This window comes from Poecilia latipinna, unplaced genomic scaffold (assembly GCF_001443285.1).
Source record: "Poecilia latipinna isolate Pla-1442-1.1 unplaced genomic scaffold, P_latipinna-1.0 Scaffold350, whole genome shotgun sequence".
NCBI lineage: Eukaryota > Metazoa > Chordata > Actinopteri > Cyprinodontiformes > Poeciliidae > Poecilia > Poecilia latipinna.
The window spans coordinates 328,061-350,739 of NW_015112966.1; the positions used below are offsets into that span (position 1 = coordinate 328,061).

The 22,679-nt window shown below is 39.7% G+C and overlaps 2 protein-coding genes across 3 annotated transcripts; both read right to left on the reverse strand.

The window, feature by feature from the left end:
* Positions 1–3,649: 3,649 nt before the first annotated feature.
* On the reverse strand, positions 3,650–11,839 carry LOC106949553 (uncharacterized). Of its 2 annotated transcripts, none has more exons than XM_015035887.1 (4): positions 11,605–11,839; positions 6,411–8,759; positions 4,555–4,640; positions 3,650–4,312 (listed from the first exon to the last, which is right to left on the reverse strand). In XM_015035887.1, exons 2-4 carry the CDS (start codon positions 8,647–8,649, stop codon positions 4,211–4,213), a joined length of 2,427 nt encoding a protein of 808 aa, XP_014891373.1. In that variant the 5' UTR covers positions 8,650–8,759; positions 11,605–11,839; the 3' UTR covers positions 3,650–4,210. The 2 variants fall into 2 exon arrangements, with proteins under 2 accessions (XP_014891373.1, XP_014891372.1); XM_015035886.1 differs by having other exon boundaries at positions 11,563–11,839.
* Positions 11,840–13,164: 1,325 nt separating this feature from the next.
* LOC106949554 (paralemmin-2-like) lies at positions 13,165–21,605 on the reverse strand. Its single transcript, XM_015035888.1, has 3 exons — positions 21,357–21,605; positions 15,459–15,542; positions 13,165–14,722 (listed from the first exon to the last, which is right to left on the reverse strand). The coding sequence occupies exons 2-3, from the start codon at positions 15,505–15,507 to the stop codon at positions 13,905–13,907; spliced, it is 867 nt and encodes a 288-aa protein (XP_014891374.1). The 5' UTR covers positions 15,508–15,542; positions 21,357–21,605; the 3' UTR covers positions 13,165–13,904.
* Positions 21,606–22,679: the final 1,074 nt, after the last annotated feature.

The window sequence follows — 22,679 nt, forward strand, 5'->3', positions numbered from 1 at the left end:
TGTTCTCCTGGTGCATGGTGGGTACTCCAACTTCCTCCCACGGTCCAAAAATATAACTATTGGGTTAATTAGTGTCTCTAAAGAGTCCTGGGCGGTTGGGCCTAAACGCTGAAATTGGTTTTCATTGTCACAGTTGCGTGATGAAAATCGTATTGTTTTGTTCTCAGCTTGATGCCACCCACTGCTTCTTGTCACAACCCTCCTGGTGATCTTCCTGCCCCCGTCTGCATGCAAAATGATTGTTTGACTGATCAGAATTTTGTAGTTGTGTTTGTTTATGTGCAATTGCCCCAATTATTCAACTTCCAGAAGCCAGTTTTTTCAGCCAGAGAGAAGTTTGAATGGTTCTGAGGAAGAATTGTCAACATTTGTCCATGGAAGATGATAACAGATTTTTCTGGTCGTCAGTAATTACTGCCTCCCCTTCTGAACTTGTGAACACATAATAGTTGGCCCTCTTTGCCAATTCTGCTGTGATTACTATATTGTTGTAAGCCACACATATTACAAAACACCATGACCTTCCTGCAGCAGGAGAGGCTGCACAGCAACTGTGTTTTGTGTATCTTGAAGGGTGTGTGCAAAAACGAATGTCCCGCAACCACCTGACCACACTGTTCGACTTTGATTCTGGGCCCTTAAGTAATCATTTGATGCTTGAGTGTTGAGTATATGGTTTCTTGTCCGGTGTGTCTCTTTGTTGTCCTTTGATATTCTAGCAACTCTTCTGGTGTACCTTGTCTCTTTCTGAATGGCCTTTAGAAATAAAGTGTCTTTCTTCATGTAAAGTCCCAATAATCTGTTGACTTGGCATTTAGCAAAATGACAATGAAATTAAGACAATTAAATCGTTCTGCTTCTCAGAAAACAACTATATACATTTAACCAATGAGCTTACAGAAGGCATTCCAAGAAAAACACTATCACCAAGCGGCCTTTGAACAACAACAAAAAAAGTATCCACATTAATTTGTGTGGCTTCTTTGTGTCATTGTTCACTGTTGTAATGTGGGATAATAGAATTAGACAATTGAGTTTTCATAGTGTAAGAATGGGAGGTGGGAGTGGAGGATGGGGGAGGGCGAGAAAGCGAATGGATGGGTTTGTTGAGGACAATGGCTCAACTGAGCGAGGCTATCTGAGGTCTGTTTATTCTGTCCTTACCTCATGCTCTCACTACCCACTGTTTGTTCAGACTTTTTTATTTTTTACTTCAGCAATTCAAGGAGAAGCCCAGGCAAGTCAAGTGTTCAGAATATGTATATTAACAGAAAATATGTAGGAAATATGTAGAAAATGTGTAGACTTTCTCAATACCTTCTCTTGGTAGTTGGTTAAACATTGACGACTACAGCCAAATGAGCAATGCTGCTCCACTTCACTATGTCACAGTACAGTTGCCCTCGGTGTGTGTAATGCAGTATTGCTCCGCACCTTATTGCTGCATCGACAGTAATAATCAACCTCAGCGTACTTGAGTCAAAGAGGTACTTTTCAGTGTATCTTTAGATTCCTCAGGTCCTTTAGTTTACTATTCTTTACACTAGAGGTTCCCAAACACCCCCAAACGGTGTTTGTTTTTGGGGTTTTGTTTCTTTTGACACCCAACGGACGATGCTATAAAATATGTAAAGAAACACTGACATAAATTTGCCCCTTTAAGATGTTTGTGGCACTTGTAGCCTTTAGTTTTAGGCAATAAATAAATAAATGTGCAAAGAAAGAAGGTGCCAGAAATGCAGCAAAGTTTAGTTTAATGCAGAGCTAATGATTAATTTAGCTTCATGGCACTTCTTCCTTCTTGATGGAGAGAAGGAATGAGTGACCCGTCACGTCTATTAGCTTGCTGACATCGGAGCAGATGTGATTCTGATCCCTTCTCTCGCTGCTGATGTCACAGCAGTCACTGTCCCACTTTCTCATCTGCAGCCCCTCACAAAGATCATGCTATTTATACACTTTAAACGTGGTACAACTCAACAATCCAGAGGGGGCTTCACTCATCCCCCTGCCCCCCGTGTCAGTACAACTTTTTACAACCGTTTTTGGATAGAAACTTGTCTATCAGTGGTTTTATGTGTGCTTCTTGTCCGGATTATATTAGAAACTCCATCTTTACGGTAAGAGTCATCTAATGAGTGAGTTCCCACCAGAAGCCCGGTTCATGTTCCGTACACGGCGACCCTCATAAATGACTCAGCGTGAAGAAGTCGCCGCCCACATTCTGCTGCAGAGAGTGATGCAGCCGCTCAAATTTAGCAACCTTTTTCCCGTCTTACGTATAGATGTGACATAACGTGAACCTGGTGGCTATAGATTTGTGAAATGACTCATCACTGAGTCAATTACAGCAGTTATGTAACTACGGTAGTTTCTCGGTATGTGAAGAGTCTTCCTGTGAAGCACACATCTGGACCGTCTCATGAAAATAAGCTGTTGTCATTCATCCGTTCATCTGCTGACCTTAACATTTCAACTGTGATGTTTGTATAAGTTGACATCCAGAAGCCCCAAGCCTTGGTTGATGTGAATTTTTGAAAAATCTTCTGCTCTGTTTATGAGAGAACACTGGCCTCTTGTGGATGTTAATAATATGACCTTTCTGCTTTTAAAATTAGTTGTTTTTTTATTGGTCTGATGTTATGTTGTGATTGCAAATGTCTTGTTTTTATTAGCTGTAAGTAGAAAATCATCATAATGGAATGAAAATATAGACTTTCAAACATCCATTTGTGTGTAATGAACCTATATAATGTTAGAGATAAACTTAGAGATAAAGTTCCTAAAATGATATTCAAATTTAATGAACGAGTCTGAACAATGCAAACAAGTGTGAAAAAGCTTTAATGAAGTAGTACTAAAATATGAATAAATGTTGAAAATAATTAGCATCCAGCAAATAGTTTGTAGAAGTACTTTAAATCAAGCTGCTTTCAGTGTCTTGCAAAACTTGCATCTCTTTTGCATTTTGTCACATTATAGTCACAAACTTCAGTGTGTTTTATTAAGTATAAATGAGTGTGCATATAGTGTGAAAAAGTTTAAGGAGTATTATTACCTTTTCACAGCACCACAGTAGCTGGGTTTCCATTACAAAAGTACACAAAATTTTGTAAATATTCTACTAACCTCAAAAAAACAACAACAACAAAAAAAATTTGTTTGCATGATAAGTCATTAAAAAATATGCCGCACCATCATCCTCAAACTGCTTCCTGCCATCATCTTCTTCATGGTTTACGCCAGTGGTAACATCCGGTTGTTGATCATGTGACTTTTGATGCCAAAAAAGTGTTTCCGTTGCAGTTTTATGAATACGGACAAAAAAACTCCCAACTCATCCCAGCGCCAAAACTTCATATTGAGAAACAAGAGGTTTTTCTAAATTGCCCTGTTTCCAATCAAGTAAATTTATTTTTTGGAAAAATCCGATTGTAGGATTATAAGGTCAATGGAAACGCAGCCAGTAGTCTCTTGGTAAGCCTTGCATCTGGCCATATTGATAAAGATCATTTACTCGGATCTCACTGAACTTTAAAGTCTGTTAACGCTGGTTTTAACCCAAGAGAGTGTGTGTTAAAAGAGCTAAGTTGTGTACTTCTGTCTCTGGAGTTAACTTGACTGGACATCTTCATTATGGCTCAAAAAATACAAGTATAAACTTATTTTAATAAAGCCAACACACGATTTAAGCTGAAAGTACAACCAGTCCAGATGTTCCTGATGAGGACCAGATTCAATCTAAGACTCACTAGGATCAAAACAATCAACTTTTACAATATTGTAAATGCAACACAGCCTAAAGCGATAAAAGATTAAATACTCCAACTGCACAGTGATGTTCCTCTTTAATTGGCTGTGTTGTAAAGAACCCCCCCTAAAAAAAACAAACAAAAAAAAACAAAACAGGATTTTTCAAAGAATATCTGCTGGTCCTGAATAGATGATAAAGAAACATAAGTATGAAAAAAATAAATAAATATGTGCTCTGTTTACTTGCCATATACGACTACTTTATATCAAAGTAAAAATCAAAAGCATGTTTTGATACAAATACAAAGCGGACCCCGAAGAGTCAGAAAGTGGTGAAGTTGGAACTAACACAAAGATTTCTGTTGCTCTAATTTTCCCTGATTCGTCTGTGCTGGACGGCGGCTCTGTTGCTAATTAGGATTCTGTTTGTAGTGTTGCACCACAAAGATGGCCGGTGTCATTTCTTCTCCTCTGACAGCTGGCTGTTGATCAGGCCGGACTCCCAGAGATGCCACAAAGGAGCCTTCTGACCTCCGACTCTGTGAACTTTCGCCTCCTGCTGTGAGATAAGACAGAGAAAAGACGAGGCTTTAGAGCCGCAGATAAGCAACTGCAGCTTGATCCTCTCCATTTCAGCTCTCGCTCTCAGTTGAGCATTTGTAAAAACGTTTGGACATAATCGTTTCCTGTTCTTGTACGTGGAAGAAACATAATGGTTGAGCTAAGAAAAAGAAGATTAGATTAAAGCTCATGCTGGCTTTCAGATATTGTCATGATTTTTAATTTTTTTTATTTTTTCACCTGCACCTCCCCAGATTTCTTCGGATCCGTTTTAGATGGAGGAGGCCAAAGTCTCTCCAGCTTTCCCCTGGACTGTAGCTTGTCATCTAAAGGAACGGATAAAGAAAAGATAAAGACAATTAAAGTTTGAAACTAATCCAAGCTTTTTGGCTCCTGTTCATATGACAAATGTTTATTAGGCCTCAGTATGTTCAGCAGCACATGGATTCCTGGATAGCTTTTTTTTTTCCCTTGAAATGTTGCAATTCATTTGTTTATCGTGAGAATAGCAGTCATTTTAGAACAAGGCTACATGAAATACTAAGACAAATTGTGGAAAATGTGAAGAATGTTACCTTAGCTTGTTTTAGGTTGAACATCTTGCTAATTGACAAATATTTGAGTTTTATTTAGTTCAAACACAACATTTTTGTAATTAACTTGCTTATCCTTGATACAGTTTTCATTTCAGAATAAGAATGTTTGGAATAATATATGGAAATTGGTGAAATATGAAGAAGCTGATGCTAGCTTAAACTTTTAGCTAGCCCACAAAAATAGCATGGAATCTGATGAGACACTAGATTTCAAGGCCTTAGGTTTACTGTATGTTTAAAAGTATTTAAATCAATCAGTCTGTACAGCTATAAAAAGATGTTCATAGTTCTTTAGAAATTCTTTTTATAATCGGCTAAGATTCCTCCAGATTTATGCAGAGATCTGTAATTTTTCATGTAAGCCTGGTCAAAATAAAATCCTTCATCTAAGTCCATGTTAACACAGTCTTCTGTCTGAAGCTTTCTAACATGGGCAATTTAAAGGGGAGCAAACTTTTATAAGTTTAAACACAAGGGTAGGATATTGTTAATGCAGTCCCACTTGTTGAGCATACAGTTCCCACTTTAGAACAAGATTGCCTGAGATTACTCCTCCTTTTAGGGAGAAGCTGATTTTGGCCTAAATAGAGATATAGAAGATATAGAGGCCATAGTCCTCAACACACCCATCCATAGTCTTCCTTCTTCCTCTCTCTGTTTTATTTCCTGTATTGGTAACTCTGAATAAAAGCACCTAGTGACAAGAAAACATCTTAAACTACATCAAATTTATATTTTCATAATCTCTGTGATGGACTGGTGACCTGTCCAGGTTGACCCTGCCTCTCACCCGTTGACCGATGGAGATGGGCACCAGCACCCCTCTGTTCTGTTCTTACGGACAGGATAAGGGTGTAAGAAAATGGATGGATGGATGGATTTTTATAATTTCCCAAAAACATATCTTGCAAATTAATAATATGTCCTCCAAAATATCTAAGCTATTTGAACTCATCAATGGAGCTCTGTAGTAAGTAGAACTCCTGTTATAACTTAATGGTTTATCAAGATTCATTTTGTGTTTAGAAACTAGGATTAAAAGCACCTAATGCTTAAAATTCACAAATATCCCTATCTTGTCACACTTTTCCTGGGTGGCTATGCTGTCCATTAAAATGTAAATGTAAAATAAAGACAGATGAAAGGCCTCCTGTTGTCACTCAGCCTGCTGGCAACCACAGACTCAGATCAAGCTTGTCTCTAAAATAACCGCCCTTGACCACAAGTGACAAGGAGGACAACAAGTTTGTGATAAGACTCATTAGATAACACTATTTGATGTTAATGTTGAGAGGCATACATTGAAGAGCCAAAAGGCCTGGGAGGTTGGGATGAATACAAATGCCTGTGATTCTTAAACTAGACCTAGTCGACTGATTGTTGAAGCATCATAGAAGGAAAAGTTCTGCTGGATAAACTATTATTTTTCTCAGTTTAATGCTTGTATGTTCTCAGTTGAATTAATGTTTTATCGAACGCATCAGGCTGATGCAGACTGACCTGATTTAAGCGTCATTGTACTCCGATGCTTTTCTTCATCTTCACTTTTGTGTCTGTCCTCCCCATACAGAGTGCACCGCTGTCTGCGCAGTTCCTCTTCTCTTTCCTTAGCCTCCCGAATGTCCTTCTCCACCTCTGGCTGGAGGGCCATGGCTGGGCGCAGCTTGAAGAAAGGGTTTTGCCTCAGGATGGGGGATCCTTGCCTTTCCTTTGTTTTACCCCTAGACTCCTCAGCAGAAGCGGAGGACTCGCTATTTATCGAGTCCATGCTCCTGTGCAGTCGTAGGTGCTTGTCGTGCTTTGAGTAAGGGGACAAGCGCATTTTGTCACGAGAACCCCCAGTTGGGCTCTTCGATCTGAGGGTTTCTGGACTTTTGTCTCCTTCGAGGGTTGTAGAGTTGCACAGCCTCAGAGAGTGTGCCCTTGAGACCAGACAGGTCTTGAGGGAAAACATCTCAAGGCTTCGTGTGCGCTCCAGAACAGAGGGGTAAACGGGACCCTTCATTGCTGTAGTAGGGAGCTTCCTGTGCCTTGTAGGTCCCCCCGTGTTGCCCTGCTGAAAAGCCTCAAACAGCAGTTTTGTCTCCTTTAGCTGCCGGGCCTCCCCTTTGCAGTACTCCCCAGGAATCTTACCCTGGTTGACCAGCACCAGCTCCCTTTGAATTTCCTGGCTTATCTCTTTCTGCATCTTTTTTTCAGAAAACTGCCACTGGCTTTGCTGGACGGTACACGTCTTCGTAAGGAGTGACTCAAGAGAAACATCTGTCTTGAATGGAATTTCCAACACATCCGGATTATCTGCGAGGTTGAAAACACCCCCAGCCCTCTGCAAGTTCTGCCTGGCCCTGGCCGCCTCCTGGATCTCTTTCTCCATTGAAGTTTCAGCAGCTGAAAATCGATGCCCGGCAGAAATGAATGGTATTTCACCGGGCATTTCACCAGGGCTGTGAAGTGGCAAAGTTGAAGACAGCAAGATTTCACTGTAGTCGTCCAAAGACTCGTCTGCATCTTTTGTGTCGATCTGCTTGTGCTGTGCCATTCCTGGTGGCGTCGACAAACTGGTCCTTCCTTCTGTGCTATTGTCCTCATTGTTTCCTTCCGTTGTCACATTTGTCCTCAGTTCCTTCTCCTTTGATGCACCCTCCTCTTCATATTCGTCACTTGTTACCCTCTTTCCTCTAAATCCCCCGTTGTCAACCTCAGACCTGAACCTATCTTCTTCCTCAGCTTTTGCCGCTTTGATAATCTCCTGGGTTGTATTTGGGATGTCATCATGTCGTAGCTGCACCTTTTGCAGACGCTGAAGCAGCTGCTCTCCCTGTTGGATGTCAGAAGCTATTCTCCGGTTTCCATCGACCTGCTCAATTGTTTCTTCAGATTCTTGCTCAGATCTTGTGAGGATGTTGCCCGAAGATCTGGTTCCAACATACTCTTCCTTGCTACCGCACTTGGTTCTGTCCTCCGTTCCATCATTGGTAAATTCTAATGACTCTGAAGATGTGAAATCATTGATTTTATTGAGATCAGACATTGTCCTTGATAACTCCAAGTCTCTCTCATCAAGGCAAGAAATACCTTTGTAATTTTGGTCACATTCTTTTTCTTGATTAGTCGTATCCCCCAGGTTTTCATCCACATCTGAATATATTTGTGTATAGTTTTCTTCTTCTTTCCATGGCTTTGGGTCATCTTCAGGCTCATCGTTTGATTCTTCATCCCCTGATGTGTTATTCCTCTCAGTTTTGTCATGGCGTCGCTCCACCAGACAAGTCGAGTCATCCATGGATTTTTGGTCTTGATAATCCATTGGTGTGGAGTTCATGTCATTGGAAAGCAATGTGTCATCCATAGGCTCCATAGAGGGCTGCATTGTACTAGTTATCTCTTCATCCAGCTCGTTCCGTGCTGCCATTAACTGCTTCTCACCATGGTGCCTGTCTAAGCTGCAGGGATTAGCTTTTGTTGCGTCAGCTGCTTTGGTTGGTAGGATCACACCAGAATCAGCTGGTGTTGCGCTTGTGCTTTCCTCTGTAGGTGACAAAACAGCCCTGCAGGGCGAAGGAGAAGGGGGCTGGATGAACACATCGTCCGGCCCTTCGTCATCCATCAAGCTGTAGTACCGTTTGATCTGTGCAGGAGCATCAGAATGAACTTCTGCATCGTCTTGGGAATTTTTAAAGATTTCAGAGGAATTCGTTGTATTTTGGGTCATGTCTTTGGAGTCCTGATTTATGCACATACATCCATGATTCTGGGAGAGAAAGCTTGATGAGCTGAGAGATATTGTTGAATGACAACTTTTAGAAAAACTCAGAGGTTTATTGGTATTTTCCTTTTAGATCCAATAAGCTGCAATAAAACAACAACATAAATTGTTATTGAGGTTGACAAATTAATTATGCCAATAGTTTGATTATTCTACTGATATACAAAGGGCGGCAAACATTTTGACCATTCCTAAAATTATGGTCATTGTTTCCTAAAAGTAGGAAACATCTTTTGACAAAACAACAAAACAAAAAAACAACGAATTGAGCCATTACTTTAGTAAGGTGATGATTTTGAACAGCTGAAACTTTGCTACATTCTAAAAGGTCGTATGGTTTATTTCACGGATCTGAAAGTCTACAATCCGAAGACGGTGTACAACTTTTCTTTTAAATTACCTTCCCTTTAGCGAAGATCATGAACAACCAGTCAAGAGTTAAGATGCATGAGGTAGCATTGTTCATGACACCCTATGAAAGATGTCACTAAACTTAAGACATTTATCTGTAACCAGACATTTATGTAAACATTCTGTCTGATGTTAAATCAGAGCAAACTTTTCCTGTTTTAGGTCAGCTAGGATTATTTAAAATGTGTTCATATGGTAAAGCTAGAATAATAGTTTTTTTATGACATTCTTCAAATGTAAAAGTTTGCATCTACTAAAATTGCTCAACCTTTAGGTAATGTGAGTAAGCACAGATGATGATGTCGTGGCTTTGTAAGCTTCTTGAAGACTTAAATGGAGGCAGAGCTGTGAATGTATTTTAAGGCAACACCTCACACACACGCACACACACGCACTGCTTCCCTCATGGACAAATCAAAGGAAACCAACTAAGGAGGAAAACTTTGGACCTTTGAAGATATTGTCTGAAGCTAACGAGAGAGTGTCATTGTCCAATTAAACCTGTACTGAAAGGCCAACAGCCAGGAAGAGGCCATTTGATTAAAAAGCAACATAAATGTCAGATTACAATTTATAAATTAACTCAGACCACAATTTTTGGAGACATATCCAGTGACATTATGAAACTACAGTAAAAGTGTTTGGTCATAATCATCTATTTCTACAAAATGGATAAAAAATGGAGAAGCTTGCTCGTTGAAGAACACCTTCTCAACTGTAAAGTACAGTGGTGGCAGTAGCATGTTATACGAGTTCTGCATTTCATAAAATACAAATGACATTAAGTAGAAATACTGAAGCAATCTCTCAATACATCAACCAGGAAGTTGAGGCTTGGACATAAACATGTCTTCCAAACAGACAGTGAGCATAACCATGCCACCAAATAGATGACAAAACAACTTAAGGGCAAGAAAATCAATGTTCTGGAGTGGATATCATAAACTCCTGATCTCTGGTCCTTAGAACCAGCAGCACCTCAGACAAGGCCAGTAAAAAAATAAATTTGGCCATTTCCACCTTTGGTAGGAATATTTGTAGACAGAGTTCAAGAGGTGTGTGTGAGTAAGCTGACCAACAAATCCAACACAGTTATTCTTGTTCTGTTAGCTGAAAGGGGCCAAATTTAAATCAAACGGGTGTGAGAAGCCTATGTGAGCAAACCCAAAATGTTTGACACAACTCATCCAGACAAGACAAACAAAAAACAATAAAAACAACTAGAAATAATTAGGCAATTCTACCTGACCTACAACAGAAAAAAAAAAACAAAAAAACGTTTAGTCTGAATTATTGTCTGGCATTGAGAAAATAAAAGGTTACATTATTTTTGCACAGTGCATGTAAATATGGTTTTAAGTGTATGGATTAATGAAGCATCAAAGCAACCAGGAATTCAATTAGCTTCCTGTACTTATCTTGGTGCACAGCTAAGGTGTTGCCTGGGTGACATTATTCTGCCACCGTGTCCGAGTCCTCAGTTGTGCTGATAAAGGGAAAGAGTAATCGGCTTTCCTCCGTCTGTCTAAACAGAGGAAAGCTGTGTGGACAGCGTCTGCCTGCCTGGCTGGCCACTCAGACTCCAATACTCTATTTGGCGATTTATGTAGGTCCAGTAAATAAAGTGATCTGGGACATGACAGTGGTTTAATAGCTCTAATCAAACTACTCTGCTCTGACTAGACAGAATTTTATTCTCATGTTATTAATCAGTATACTTTGTATCTGATTACCTTTTTTTATTTTTTTTATTTTTAAACTTAGCTTGTTGTAGACTAATTATGATTTACAACAATGCAGATTTTAACCAGCTGGTCTATATTTACACCTGCACTGAAGGATTTAAAGCCAGTCACATCGCACCTTTGGATTATCAACAGTAGTTCACCAAGCTCTTCCAGTGAGACATATTAATTCACTTTAATGAGCTTAACCTGTTTACACTTTATTTTTACAGAACATTTTATTTTACTGCATGAAACCAGTAACTTAAACAATTGTATTTGAAGTACTTTTGTGATTTCAGCGTTTACCGTCTTGGACAGCTCCCATGTTTGTTTATTTCCCGATGTGGAATTGTATTTTCTGAAACCTTGCATCAATCTTAACTACACATAATCTTAGCTTTACTCTAAACCAACCTAAACCTAAGTTCTGAAAATAAGTCTTGATTTTCCTCATAAATCACTTCATGTTATTGGCAGATCAAACTGTAGCCCCCTTTTTTTGGGGTCCCTTCCGGTTTCGGACCTGGTCATGATCAAATAAAAAACTCACACAGAACAATGCACACAATTAATCTGTCGGTACTCATTTTGGGAAAAGCAACACCTCATGACTTGATAAAAAAATGTCACTACATTTTACATTATTACAAAAACAGTGGCGTTCAAACCAAGCTGTTTTTGAAGATGACAGACAACAAACACATAAAAAAAATTATACTTTGTGTAGATTTTAAAGGAAGAGACCAACCTGACAGAGCTGCTGTCGTTGCCTGTGCGGGGTAGTACTAACCTCGATGGAAATATGAATGATCAAGGTGATCTGCTTAGCAGCTGTATCCTCCTGTCCTCTGTGTCGCGCACAAACGAAATCCTCTTCTTTGAGAAGCAGCTTGGTTAAAAATAATCCAGAGCAGCAGCAAAGTTTATGATCTACAATTCTACTGACATCAGATCTAATCTGTATTTCAGACGGCATGTTTTAATGCAACTCCTTCACAGAAAACAACTCAAATACTTCAGTATTTAAATAATGCAGTCAACACGCTTTTCCTAGATCGTGTACTGGAAGAAAAAAGTTGGATCCAAAAACTCACACTGAAATATGCAACTTCTCAGTTTGCAAGCACAATTTTATGACAGTTTCATTGGGGTTGTACACAACTGATCAACACAGGGTGCAGAACTGTGAATCAAATGGAAAAGTCATAGATGGCTTCTATAGGATTTTACAGACTTAAGATTCAAAGTGCAGCGTTAAGCTGATAAAGTGTGAAATGCTTATGTGGTCGACCCCTTTTGATATTGATAACCCTACGTATAACCCAGGAAAAACAATTTTATTAATCCCTTGAGGAGCAAGTTGTTTCCAGCCAACCAGTCTATAGAAATAAAATAATTATAACTATACGTAAGTTAAAACCAGGCCTGCACAACTGCAGTTTACAAAACTCAAATTTACAATAAATGACATAATAATTGGAGGAATCAAATAAAGGAACTTCTGCAGTTAAGACAATGTTTATACCACAGTGAGAACACATTGGTGAAGGGCCAATCATTTTTGTGCATGGCAACCAGTTGCACAGCACAAAAGAGATTAAAAAAACACACACACACACACACACAAGTAAATGCAAAGAAAAAAGTTTTATTTATTTGTTCATATTTACATTTTTCAAGAGGGGGCCATGGCCCCCGCTGCCCCTCTCTTGGAAGCGACACTGGTTAGAGAACAAGCAGCATCATAAAGACTATTAAGTAACACAGTGATAATGTCATAGAGCCGTAAGCAGGGTCAGGTTACAAAACATCCCAAGCTTTAGCCAGTTCATGGAGCACCAATCACCTGAAAACGAGAAGGCTATGCCACCATAACAAGGATTTACTAAGATATAAGGAGTGATAAAAACCTGTTTCAGGATCAGTAATTTATCAGTGCATAATATCCTGCCATCATTCTGAACTTAAAATTACTACATTAAATGATCAAATATACAATTCATATATATATATATATATATATATATATATATATATATATATATATATATATATATATATATATATATATATATTCTACCTCAATTTCATTAAAAGGTAGATGACAAAGTAGCTGAATTTCCTGGTTATGTATAATCAGCGTCTGTTTATTTGCGTCATCCTCCCATTCTTTGAAACATGAAGCTTTAGCTATGATTTAAGTTATCCTGACAGAGGCAAAAGGTTGATATTTTCATGTTTTAATCTGTATTTGCTTTGGAATATAGCATTATGAAATATAGAAATAATGTGGATAATTCTTTTTGAGAGGATTTAGGGGTTTTGATGCCATTTCTTCTCAGAGTGTGAGTAGAGAATCACTATCAGATGATTTTATTTGTCCTGCTGGTTAGCTGTATTTAACATAAAAGATTAGTACACGGTTAAACCTTTTTGTATGCGTAGGTTTAAGAGGGTTCAAAACACGCCTTTGTTAGCACCACAGTGTAACTTTACATCAAGATTATTTATTCGTTCTGTATTTACTGAAAAAAAGGCACAGACGTTAGGAGTTAGGTAGGCACAAGGTGTTCTTGTTATACAACAAACGTAAGAAATGTAATATATAAAGTTATTAAATAGCCTCAATAAAAGAAATAAATTTAATCTAATAAGGCAGTCCGATTTGAAGTCAATTCAACATATTAAAATCTCCTTATTCTTTTCAGCAATCCCTCCTACATGAGCAAACTTAGACCAAAGTATCCATAGCGGCACAACCATGCTTTTGTTCTTTGTGGCAACTGCATTCTTGAAGCATCTAGTCAAGAGATGTCACAGTTTTTATACCTAACAAGAACATAAAACTTGACAAATTACACCTTAAACCAGGCAAGAACATGAAAAATGATACAGACAGCAATCCCCAAACATACAGTATCGAATTCTTTTGGCTGTTGTATGACCAAATTTTTTTTGCTTGAGTCTTGAAAAAGAAATTCTGTGCTCTGCCCAGTAGGAGGGGGAAGCAGAGATACATCTAACTTTGATGAAGACTGAGCTCAAGGGAAATACGTGTCTAAAAATGCATCATCTTCCATTAGTTATGTTTTACATGACAGAGCAACAGCGACATTTCTTCTGCCCGCCGTCATTCCCAACACTGTCTTCTCTCTGGGTTTCAGGTTCTGCGTTATCATTCAGTGGAACATCCTGAAGGGTCGTGTCTTGAGTCTTTTTCTGAGTCTCTTGCTCTCCTTTGCTTGCCGAGGGCGATTGTAGTGAAGCAGTGGTTTCTGGCTCCACTACGTGTTCTTCACCGTCCTCAGTAATAATGACCCGCTCTGCAGTGAGCATGCCTTCGTAGTCCTCTTCATTGTGATCCTCCTCATGCGTTGCGTCAGTGTAACCCAGGAACACAAGGGTGACTGGATCTTCCTCCAGGCTTTGACCCTCTATGTTCTCCAGAATTTCTGTAGTGTCTTTGGTGACGATCTTGGTTTCTTTATCTGGGATTCTAACACTTGCACACTCTTTTATCCTCTCAGCTTCCCATTTATAGCCAGAGCTGTCCAACTGTGTATAGTCCTCCTTTGATGTGCCATTAGGGGTGAAACTCAGGACGTGATCTTGACTTTTGTTTCTTTCTACATTCCCAGTGGTAATCTCTATCTTGTTTGGCGTTACTGCTACATCATCCAGCAGCACCGTCATCCCAACGTCATTAATGACGGTCAACATCTCGCCAAGCTCTTCGGTCGAAGGTTCGCCTACCAAACCGCCAACAGTGTGGATGCTCTTCCTCCCATCGTCAAAGATGGTTGTAGATGTTGCAGCACCAGGAGGTGAGGAGATGGGGGCCACTGATTTGATGACGGTGGCACCCGTCTTTGGGTCTCTCTCCACCTGCACAGCCAACATCCCAAGGACTGCAAAGACAAAGTGAAGGTATTTGACAAACTAGGTGGTTGAGAAACTAAATGGTACACATGAAGGTAAGCAATGTAAGCTACTTGATTTGATTTGCATTAAGAGTCGCACATCTCTCAAAGGGAAAAACTGGTACAATCACAAGTAAAGTAAAAAAATTGAAGTAATTGAAGTTGGAACAATGGGTTAAGGCAGTGGTCTCAAACTCCAGTCCTCAGTGTCCTGCAGCTTTTAGAAGTCTCTCTGCTTCAGCACACCTGGCTCCAATATTAGCTCATTAGCAGAGTTCTGTAAAGCTTGACTGCATGCTAGTGAGGCAGTTTCACCATTTAATTCAAGTGTGTAGGACAAGGGACACACCTAAAAGTTTCAGGACTTGGCAACTTATAGATGCTAAGTCTAAAGGTTTGAAGCCAAGGCGTTTCAAACTGCAGTTCCACAAAGGTAAAAACAACCCAGTTTAGAAAATCCAGCTCCCCCCCACCCCCTCCCCCCCTTTCCTCTCAGGCCTCCAACGGCCATAAAAAATTAACATAAAGAAACAACAAAAGGCTAAAAATAACGTAGTTCACATGCTGCTCACTGCAGTTTGTACCCTTGGGGCTGAACTTGGACACGACGACATTGAATAAAAAAAACATATTTAGTTGGAGAACAGAAGAGCAAGAAAAAAAAACAAGAATATTAGCAATGATTAAACTTCAATCAATTAGAAGGAGGATTGTTTTTTCTCACCTGATTGGCCATCTTGTCCACCAGCTTCATGAGACATTCGCTGTGCCATTTAACTGGATTAAAGATCGACCCTTTCTTTAAAAACTGCAGAAGAAAACATGTTTAGACGTCAGTAGGGATACGTTATTTTTAAACCGTCACACCCTCAAAGCAGATCAACGGCATCTAAAGAGCTCAAAATGAATGATATTCATGCTCACGATGAGTAAACTTTTCTTGAAATCAAGTTTGATTTTATTATTACTAACCTTGGTATGTTTCCTGACTGCTGAAAACAATGTGGCCACTAGATGTCCTCGTTAAACAGTTTTAATGGGCTGCTATAGGAATCATTACAAAACTGCCAACACATAAAACAAAATATTCAACCACATTTCTGAGCTTCTTTCTTTCTACTTTTGCCCATAGTGATGTATTAGCTGCAAAGCTTTTAGTTTCACATCATCACTTTTTGTGTTTCCACTTCAACCTTTATTTCAACTTTATTCACAGTGTTGACATGTGATGAGGACGGGTTTGCAAAAGTCCCTGTGACAGCCCTGATCCCGCACGGTGGAGAGACAATTACAGACAAGGGAGCTGTTGTCTCAAAGCCGAGCTGTTTTCCTTCCGTAGCTCCGCTCTGTCACTTTGTTTTAAATTTTTTTTCTTCAGCTCAGGCCTTAGCTACGGTTAATCATCTTCTGGGAAAGATTTCTAGACAGGCATCACAAAGAGACTGATATAGTGGAGAAATAAGCTAACTTCAAGCTAACGACCCGTACTTTCAACTCTTGACCTTGTTCAACCTTGTTGATGTCCGTCCCCAGGCGAGGAAAGAGAGGTTTTTAGGGGCTAATTACGCTCACAGGCTTTAAATAGACACTGACCCTTTAATGTGACCCCTCTCAACCCCCCCGTCTCCATTTCCTGAGCCCATGAACATTTCAGTCATAGTGAGACAAATAGCAAGACAAGATTAGCTCCATTATGTCAACAGGCGATGTGGTTGTGTTTTAGCCCAGCACTGGGCTGCCATAGAGGATTGGATGATATGTCGACTGTACTCTTAAAGTTTGACTACAGCCCCTCACAAAAGGATCCTAACTTTTTCACACTTTGCCACATTACAACCAGAATGAGTTTTATTGGCCACATTGTATTCAAAAACATGAGATTTGACTTTTGCTTCATGCGCTAACAGCTGATGTTAGCATTGAGCCGTCAGAAGAAAACATAAAAGGAGCAATGTGTACATAGATATTGATGTTCAGCTAATTACAGTATTATGTTTTCCATCCACATACTGAAAATTTATGGCACATTCAAGTAACTATGTAACCTTCAGAAGTTATAAAAAATGATGTAGAAATATGACTTGAAAGAAATTCATAATTAGCAATTTTGCCATGAAGTTTTTTGCAAAGAAGTTTAAATAAAAACACACTAAACAGGTTTGGGAACCATTCAGCTGTGCAAAATGCCTGGATGTACCTAGCCCCGCCTTCGAGGACGAAGCTCCTCCTCTGAGCTGCCTCACCGAGCAGCACACCCCTCCAGAACTCCCCTACTCTGCTCCTTCAGACTAGCCAGCAGCAATTAGCAACCAACTTGGTGGAACTGTGAGTCTGTCGAGCTGATCATAATGGCTATTTCTGAGTGAAACACTGGTAAAAACGTTATTAAAGGGTTAATAGAGTAATGATGTTGAGTTTCTTTCTGAAACTCCTGAAGACGGAGTTTCAGAAAGAGCAGGAGCTTCTTAAAGAGAAAGAGACCCAATTTCAAGGTGTTAAATTATGAAGTCAAATTTGATGTCTACAGCATTTTTATAAAAACTGAAAGTAACAAAATGGCACCATGTGTCTGGTAAAACATGTTTCTGCCTCTTTAACAGATTAGAAGACAATGAACTGAAATGCCCCGTCTAGATAAATTTATCACTGAGCTTCAGTCTGTGAAAGAATACACCATGTTGCCTTTTGTGTATTTCGTCGTACCCAGTAGTCGCTGTGTGTTTGTGACTGCAGTAGAACAGTTGATAGTCTGTGTTTTCTTGCTAAGAGACCTCCTTTCTGGCAGCAGCTGCCTTTTTAGTGTCCTCCTCAGGCGTCTTTTGACTTTTGGTTTGTTTCCTGACAAACACACACAGGCACACACACGCACCCAATGCCAAAGACAAAATATGTTTCAGCACAAATACAAACACAATATAGCTCCTAACCAGTGATTCACAGCAGTGAATCAGGGAGAAGAGCCAGATGTCTCTGTGTCCCAAATGTTCCCACTTTGTATAGAACGTGGAACAAGCATTTCATAAGTGTTTTCATGAATGTTGATAACTGAAACTTTTCTGGACCAAGAGTGGCTTATTTCATTGGCTTCTGCTTGTCCACTTGCTTTAAAGATGTCAGAATGCTTCCCCTTATTTATTGGCTCCCTACTCATAGCTGAGTAGGGAGGCCTCTGATCTCCATTCATACGATTGGAGAAAACTCTGCACTGTTTTTCATACAGCTGGAAAATTTTCACGTTTATAACACCTGGAGGAACTACGAATCTGATGAGCTCATTATAGGAGCTACTTGTCAGTGTAACACTGGTCAAAATGTTGTTGAAGGGTTAATAGAGGAGCCATGTTGAGGTGACATCTTGAAGGCGGAGATTCAGAAAAAGCAGGAGTTTCTTAAAGAGACAGTGGTACAATTTCAAGATGTCATAAGGAAGACAAATTTCTTTAAAGTCATATCTAATATATGACTTTAAAAAAAGTCATTATAACAAGGGAAGGTAACAGTTACTTGACTGTGCTATAAAACTGGCACATTGTTCTTGGAAACACACAGTACTGCCTCTTTAAAATCACAAATACTTTTTCTCCCTCTTCATAATTGTGTACAATTTTGTGTTGTTGCTTAAAATACCAATAAAGTATATAATTTTAACAATAATAATACATTACATATTTATAGTGCTTTTCAGTTACTTCAAGATGCTTAGATGTTACTGTAAAATGACAAAACGTGAGAAAGTCCAAGATGTCTGATGACTTTCAGAAGGCAACGTACCTTGAAACTTGAAATAAGTGTTTCCAGTACGACAAGCTGACAGTGAAAACATTGTGTCTAAAAATTGCAACACCACGCTGCTCCGTTTGCTGAAAAATTACACAGTCTGACAGATCTTTTTCTCTGCATTTACGTTTTTGGATCATTTAGAGCCACGGAGACGCGCTTTGACACAACAAGACATATTGCACAACGGGCGGGCGCATTGCTGCATTTCTTAAGCGCTCGTTCAAGAGATCAAGATGAACAGCTTGCCATCTGGCTGCGGTCGTCTGTCATTTTATCTCCACTACAACGAGCTGAACAAAAGCTTGTGGTGCTGCCATCTTGGATCTCATTTGGGATGACTAAAGCAAACAGGCTGCTGATGTCAGACAGGGACTAGAGGAAACACGCGCCGCAGATTGCTGCTAAGCGGTAAGAAAATCACCTGCCTCAGATGCTAATCCACGACAAGATAACTTGAAACCCATTGTTGGGATTGAAACCAAGTTTATGTGTAAAGCACATTTCAGAAGCAAAGCATCTCAAAGTGCTTAACATCATGAAAACAATCGAGAAACAAGCAACAAACACTACGTTTCGTCAAATGCCACCATCAAAATAATCAATACACACCAGATACATTGATCAATTTTCCTTTTACTTCTAATCAAAGGCCGTTTTGAACAGGTGCGGGTTTAAACTTGATTTCACGAAACTCAGTGTTTCGGTTGTTTTGGAGTTTTCCAGTAGTTTTTTCCAGATTCAACCGTTTAACCATGTGAACAACAAATAGCAGTGTGTAACTTCTGATGCCTGAACTGGTAAAATAACTCCAGATCCCAGCATTCATACCATTTCACCTTTAGAGGGGAAAAGTCAAACCCATTGGCCTGATAGATCCCTAAATGGCAGAGTTGACCTTTGACATCATAAAAGGCCACGACAAACCAAAACACAGAGAGAGCCTGTGGATTTTCCTCGACATAAGGAAGCACAACGGCAAACTGTAGAAAGACAATTATCCTGAACTTTCTGTCCTAGTCAAAGACCTCCCTGTCTTCAAAGAACACTGGGTCTGAAGCAATGCGGTGTGCATCTGGTCATGCTGTGTATCTTGTGTGTGACAGTTTTTTTTTTTTTTGACTCAAGGAATCCAAGTGTAAAGTTGGGATATTTAATTTTTAACTCTGATTTGATTTAAAGATAAGTTGTGTGTGACTTTGGCATTGATTGGTGATTCAGAACGCAGGTTGTTGGATTCATTTCTCTGAACCACATCGCATCCAGGCTGGTACTTACAGAACTACAACAACTGATGCAGACAAAGTGTGAAGCTATTGATTTCTGACTATCAGGTTGTGCCAAGACTTAAGATTTTAATCACACATCTCTCAGTTTTATCAATAAAGTAAAGCCGATTTTCCCCCCAACACTAAGTTTTAACTTCAAGAGTAACATATGTGGCTGTCAGGACATCATCTTCCTCACTGTGGGAGGTTTATCCTCCATCTTCACGTTCCACCCGTTCACCTGCACTACGAACCGTCTGCAGCTGAGGAAGCCTCAGGCTGGGAAACGGAGTGTGTGTTGCACTGTGTGGGAGGCTGTTCCAGTGAGCATGAGCAGCCACTGGGGAGACATAATGTAGTGTTGTTTATCCTCAAATGTGTGTAGCCTGCAGGAATCACACAAATAGTTAATGGAGAGCCTTTTCGTCCTACATCAAATAAACGCTACATTGTTTTGACATCTCTGCTCCCATTCATTGACTTTTTTTTTTTTTTGTCCGATATTGTTAGATTTCTATTTTTAATGCGTCTTTTCTCCTCTTGATTCTGGAAGATCCTTGAAGTAATGTTCAGACTAGGTGAGGATTGTTAAAACTTTAAGTTTATGTAGCTTAGGTTGGCAAAAATGGTTTTCAAATGCCAGAATAATGAGGGCTGCATATATATATATATATATTTAAAAAATAATAATTTTGGATTTGTTAAAGTTTAACTTAATGAAGTTGATTATGATGATGTCATGACTTTTGAGTTAATTCAGAGGCACACCTGAAGATTTATTTTAAGGTACGCATGCAGATTTTTTCAAAGCATCATACACATATCTAAAAATGAATCTACGAAGTTAAAAATGGTTCCGAAAAATTCAAACATCCCTTCTGTTGATCTAGGTGTAAAGTTTTCACAGAAACTGTAGGTCATCTGTTGTCGGGTCCCACGTCTCTCAGGAGATTTTTGTTTGAAAGCTGCTGGTGAGATTGAGGAGCGAATCCAAAACCGTAACGAAGTCCAAGCGGCCTCGCCCGGAACGCTACATCAGAGCACGACCTCAGCTTGCAAGCATCTCGGTTTGGCAGTGACAAGGCATGACATGATGTGAGAGTCATGGGACACACCAATGGTCAGACTTTAACATGGGAGGACAATAAAAAAAAAAAATCAGACTGCCTATACCTTCAATGACTGAATGTAGTGTGAAGTACTTAGAAGTCCTGTGGACTTAATAAAGGGCTGTACAAGTACAAATTGTTTACTGTTTTCTACCATTTCATCTGGTTCTACTTCAAAATCACTCCACCGGACTTTGCGTCTTTAAATCAGACTTCTATCCAACAGGTTTTCCTCTCTGTCTTCTTCCTTTGTGGTAATTCCCTCCTACTTGCAAAGCATCAGCACCAAGGCAGTTGAGGTGTGAGTAGTACAGAAATCCTTGTTCACTATTTTGCACTGCACAAACTCTGAGAACTTTCTTGCCACGACTGTCTCTGAAACTCTGAACTCTGAACTCTGAGTCCAGCAGAGGAAAGTCCTTTTGATCTCATTACATTCCATGTAATTCTGAATCTATCGGTACTTACCGTGCAGTTGGATCGGTCGAATGAGGCAACTCAATCGATCGCGTCTCCTTCCAGTGAAAGCGATCTGGTCTCGGTTGTGAAAACTCTAGTACGTGTTGTGGAAGACACCCTCGTTTTGATATTACACTTCGGCAACTCCCTTTTTGCTGCTATGCTCCCTAAAGACAAGGCGTTCTCTGTATGTAACAGGCAGAGAGAGAAAGAGAGAGAGGGAAGAGGGGATATTTTTAGTAGAGAATAACGAAGGGAGATACAGCTGGCCGGAGAGTAGGGGTACGAGAACGGATAGTTCAGTGACTCAGCAGATTGTCTGCATGCTGAGGGATCTCTGCGCTCTTACTGGGAGTTGTAAACAAGCTGGACTACGCCGTGTGACGGTTGCTGCTGTTCCGGCTTGATTTGTATACGAGTGGCAGAGCAAACTCCGGCCAGGCCTTCAGAGGATTACTGATGGAGAATTCAGGCTCAAATGTCAGGCTGTGGAGACACTGTTGATCCAATGGGAGGTGAAAATGACAGAATGAATCCAGCATGGAGAGGAAAAATGAAAGAGTGAGCTCTACTTTTTCGGTGCTTTGCTGTCTATGTAACCATAGTAACCTTGCGTCATATGCAAAACTACAACGCTGAACAGTAGACGTTTCGGTATGTGATTGAATATTGTGATCATATTCAATCACAATATGATCTGAAAATGATCATAAAATCACAGAAAAGACTGACGACTTCTTCAGCAGACACCCTACATAATGAGGTGAAGTCTAAAAAGTGAATCACTTTTAAAATATGTCTGATTTTTCTCTTACTTTTATATTTCCTGCCCAGCAGTGTGACACTAAAGAATTGATGTTCTAGTGTGAAGGTGAGGCCCAACAGATTCACTTTCACAAGCGGAGCGTTACGGCTCTCACCATCATGCTCCACTTGATACATCTATGAAACTTTATTAGAACTATCTCTGGGTGTATTTCAAATGTAATGAACAGAGACATGAAAAAGGGAAAGTCTGCCTCTAAACCTGCAGAAAGAGAGAAAACCAAACGTAGAAACCACAACAATCAACATACACATAAATAATAACATTTCTGACATCATTGGAAAGTATAAAGTGCATGGATATACACACATTGTGCTTAAAAATGTGAACTTATAATGCCCTAATTCTTTCCTTTTCATTTCAAATGGCTAATATAAACATAGCCACACTGTGAGATGAGTGGGTGGGTGTCCCAGTGTGGACAGTCTGTTTATCAGGAAACACTGTTTTATGCTGATAAGTCTCAGAGCTCCCACAGCATGTAAAGCCTCGGCAGTTTCCTAAAA

What these genes read in the sequence shown, in the direction of transcription:
- LOC106949553 (XM_015035887.1), bottom strand. Translation starts at nt 8,649, where the DNA reads ATGTGCATAAATCAGGACTCCAAAGACATGACCCAAAATACAACGAAT. An exon ending in TACAATGACGCTTAAATCAG is followed by an intron (nt 4,641 to 6,410) that starts GTCAGTCTGCAT and finishes CCGTTCCTTTAG; the next exon opens with ATGACAAGCTACAGTCCAGG. An exon ending in AGAAATCTGGGGAGGTGCAG is followed by an intron (nt 4,313 to 4,554) that starts GTGAAAAAATAA and finishes CTTATCTCACAG; the next exon opens with CAGGAGGCGAAAGTTCACAG.
- LOC106949554 (XM_015035888.1), bottom strand. Translation starts at nt 15,507, where the DNA reads ATGGCACAGCGAATGTCTCATGAAGCTGGTGGACAAGATGGCCAATCA. An exon ending in TGGACAAGATGGCCAATCAG is followed by an intron (nt 14,723 to 15,458) that starts GTGAGAAAAAAC and finishes TTGTCTTTGCAG; the next exon opens with TCCTTGGGATGTTGGCTGTG.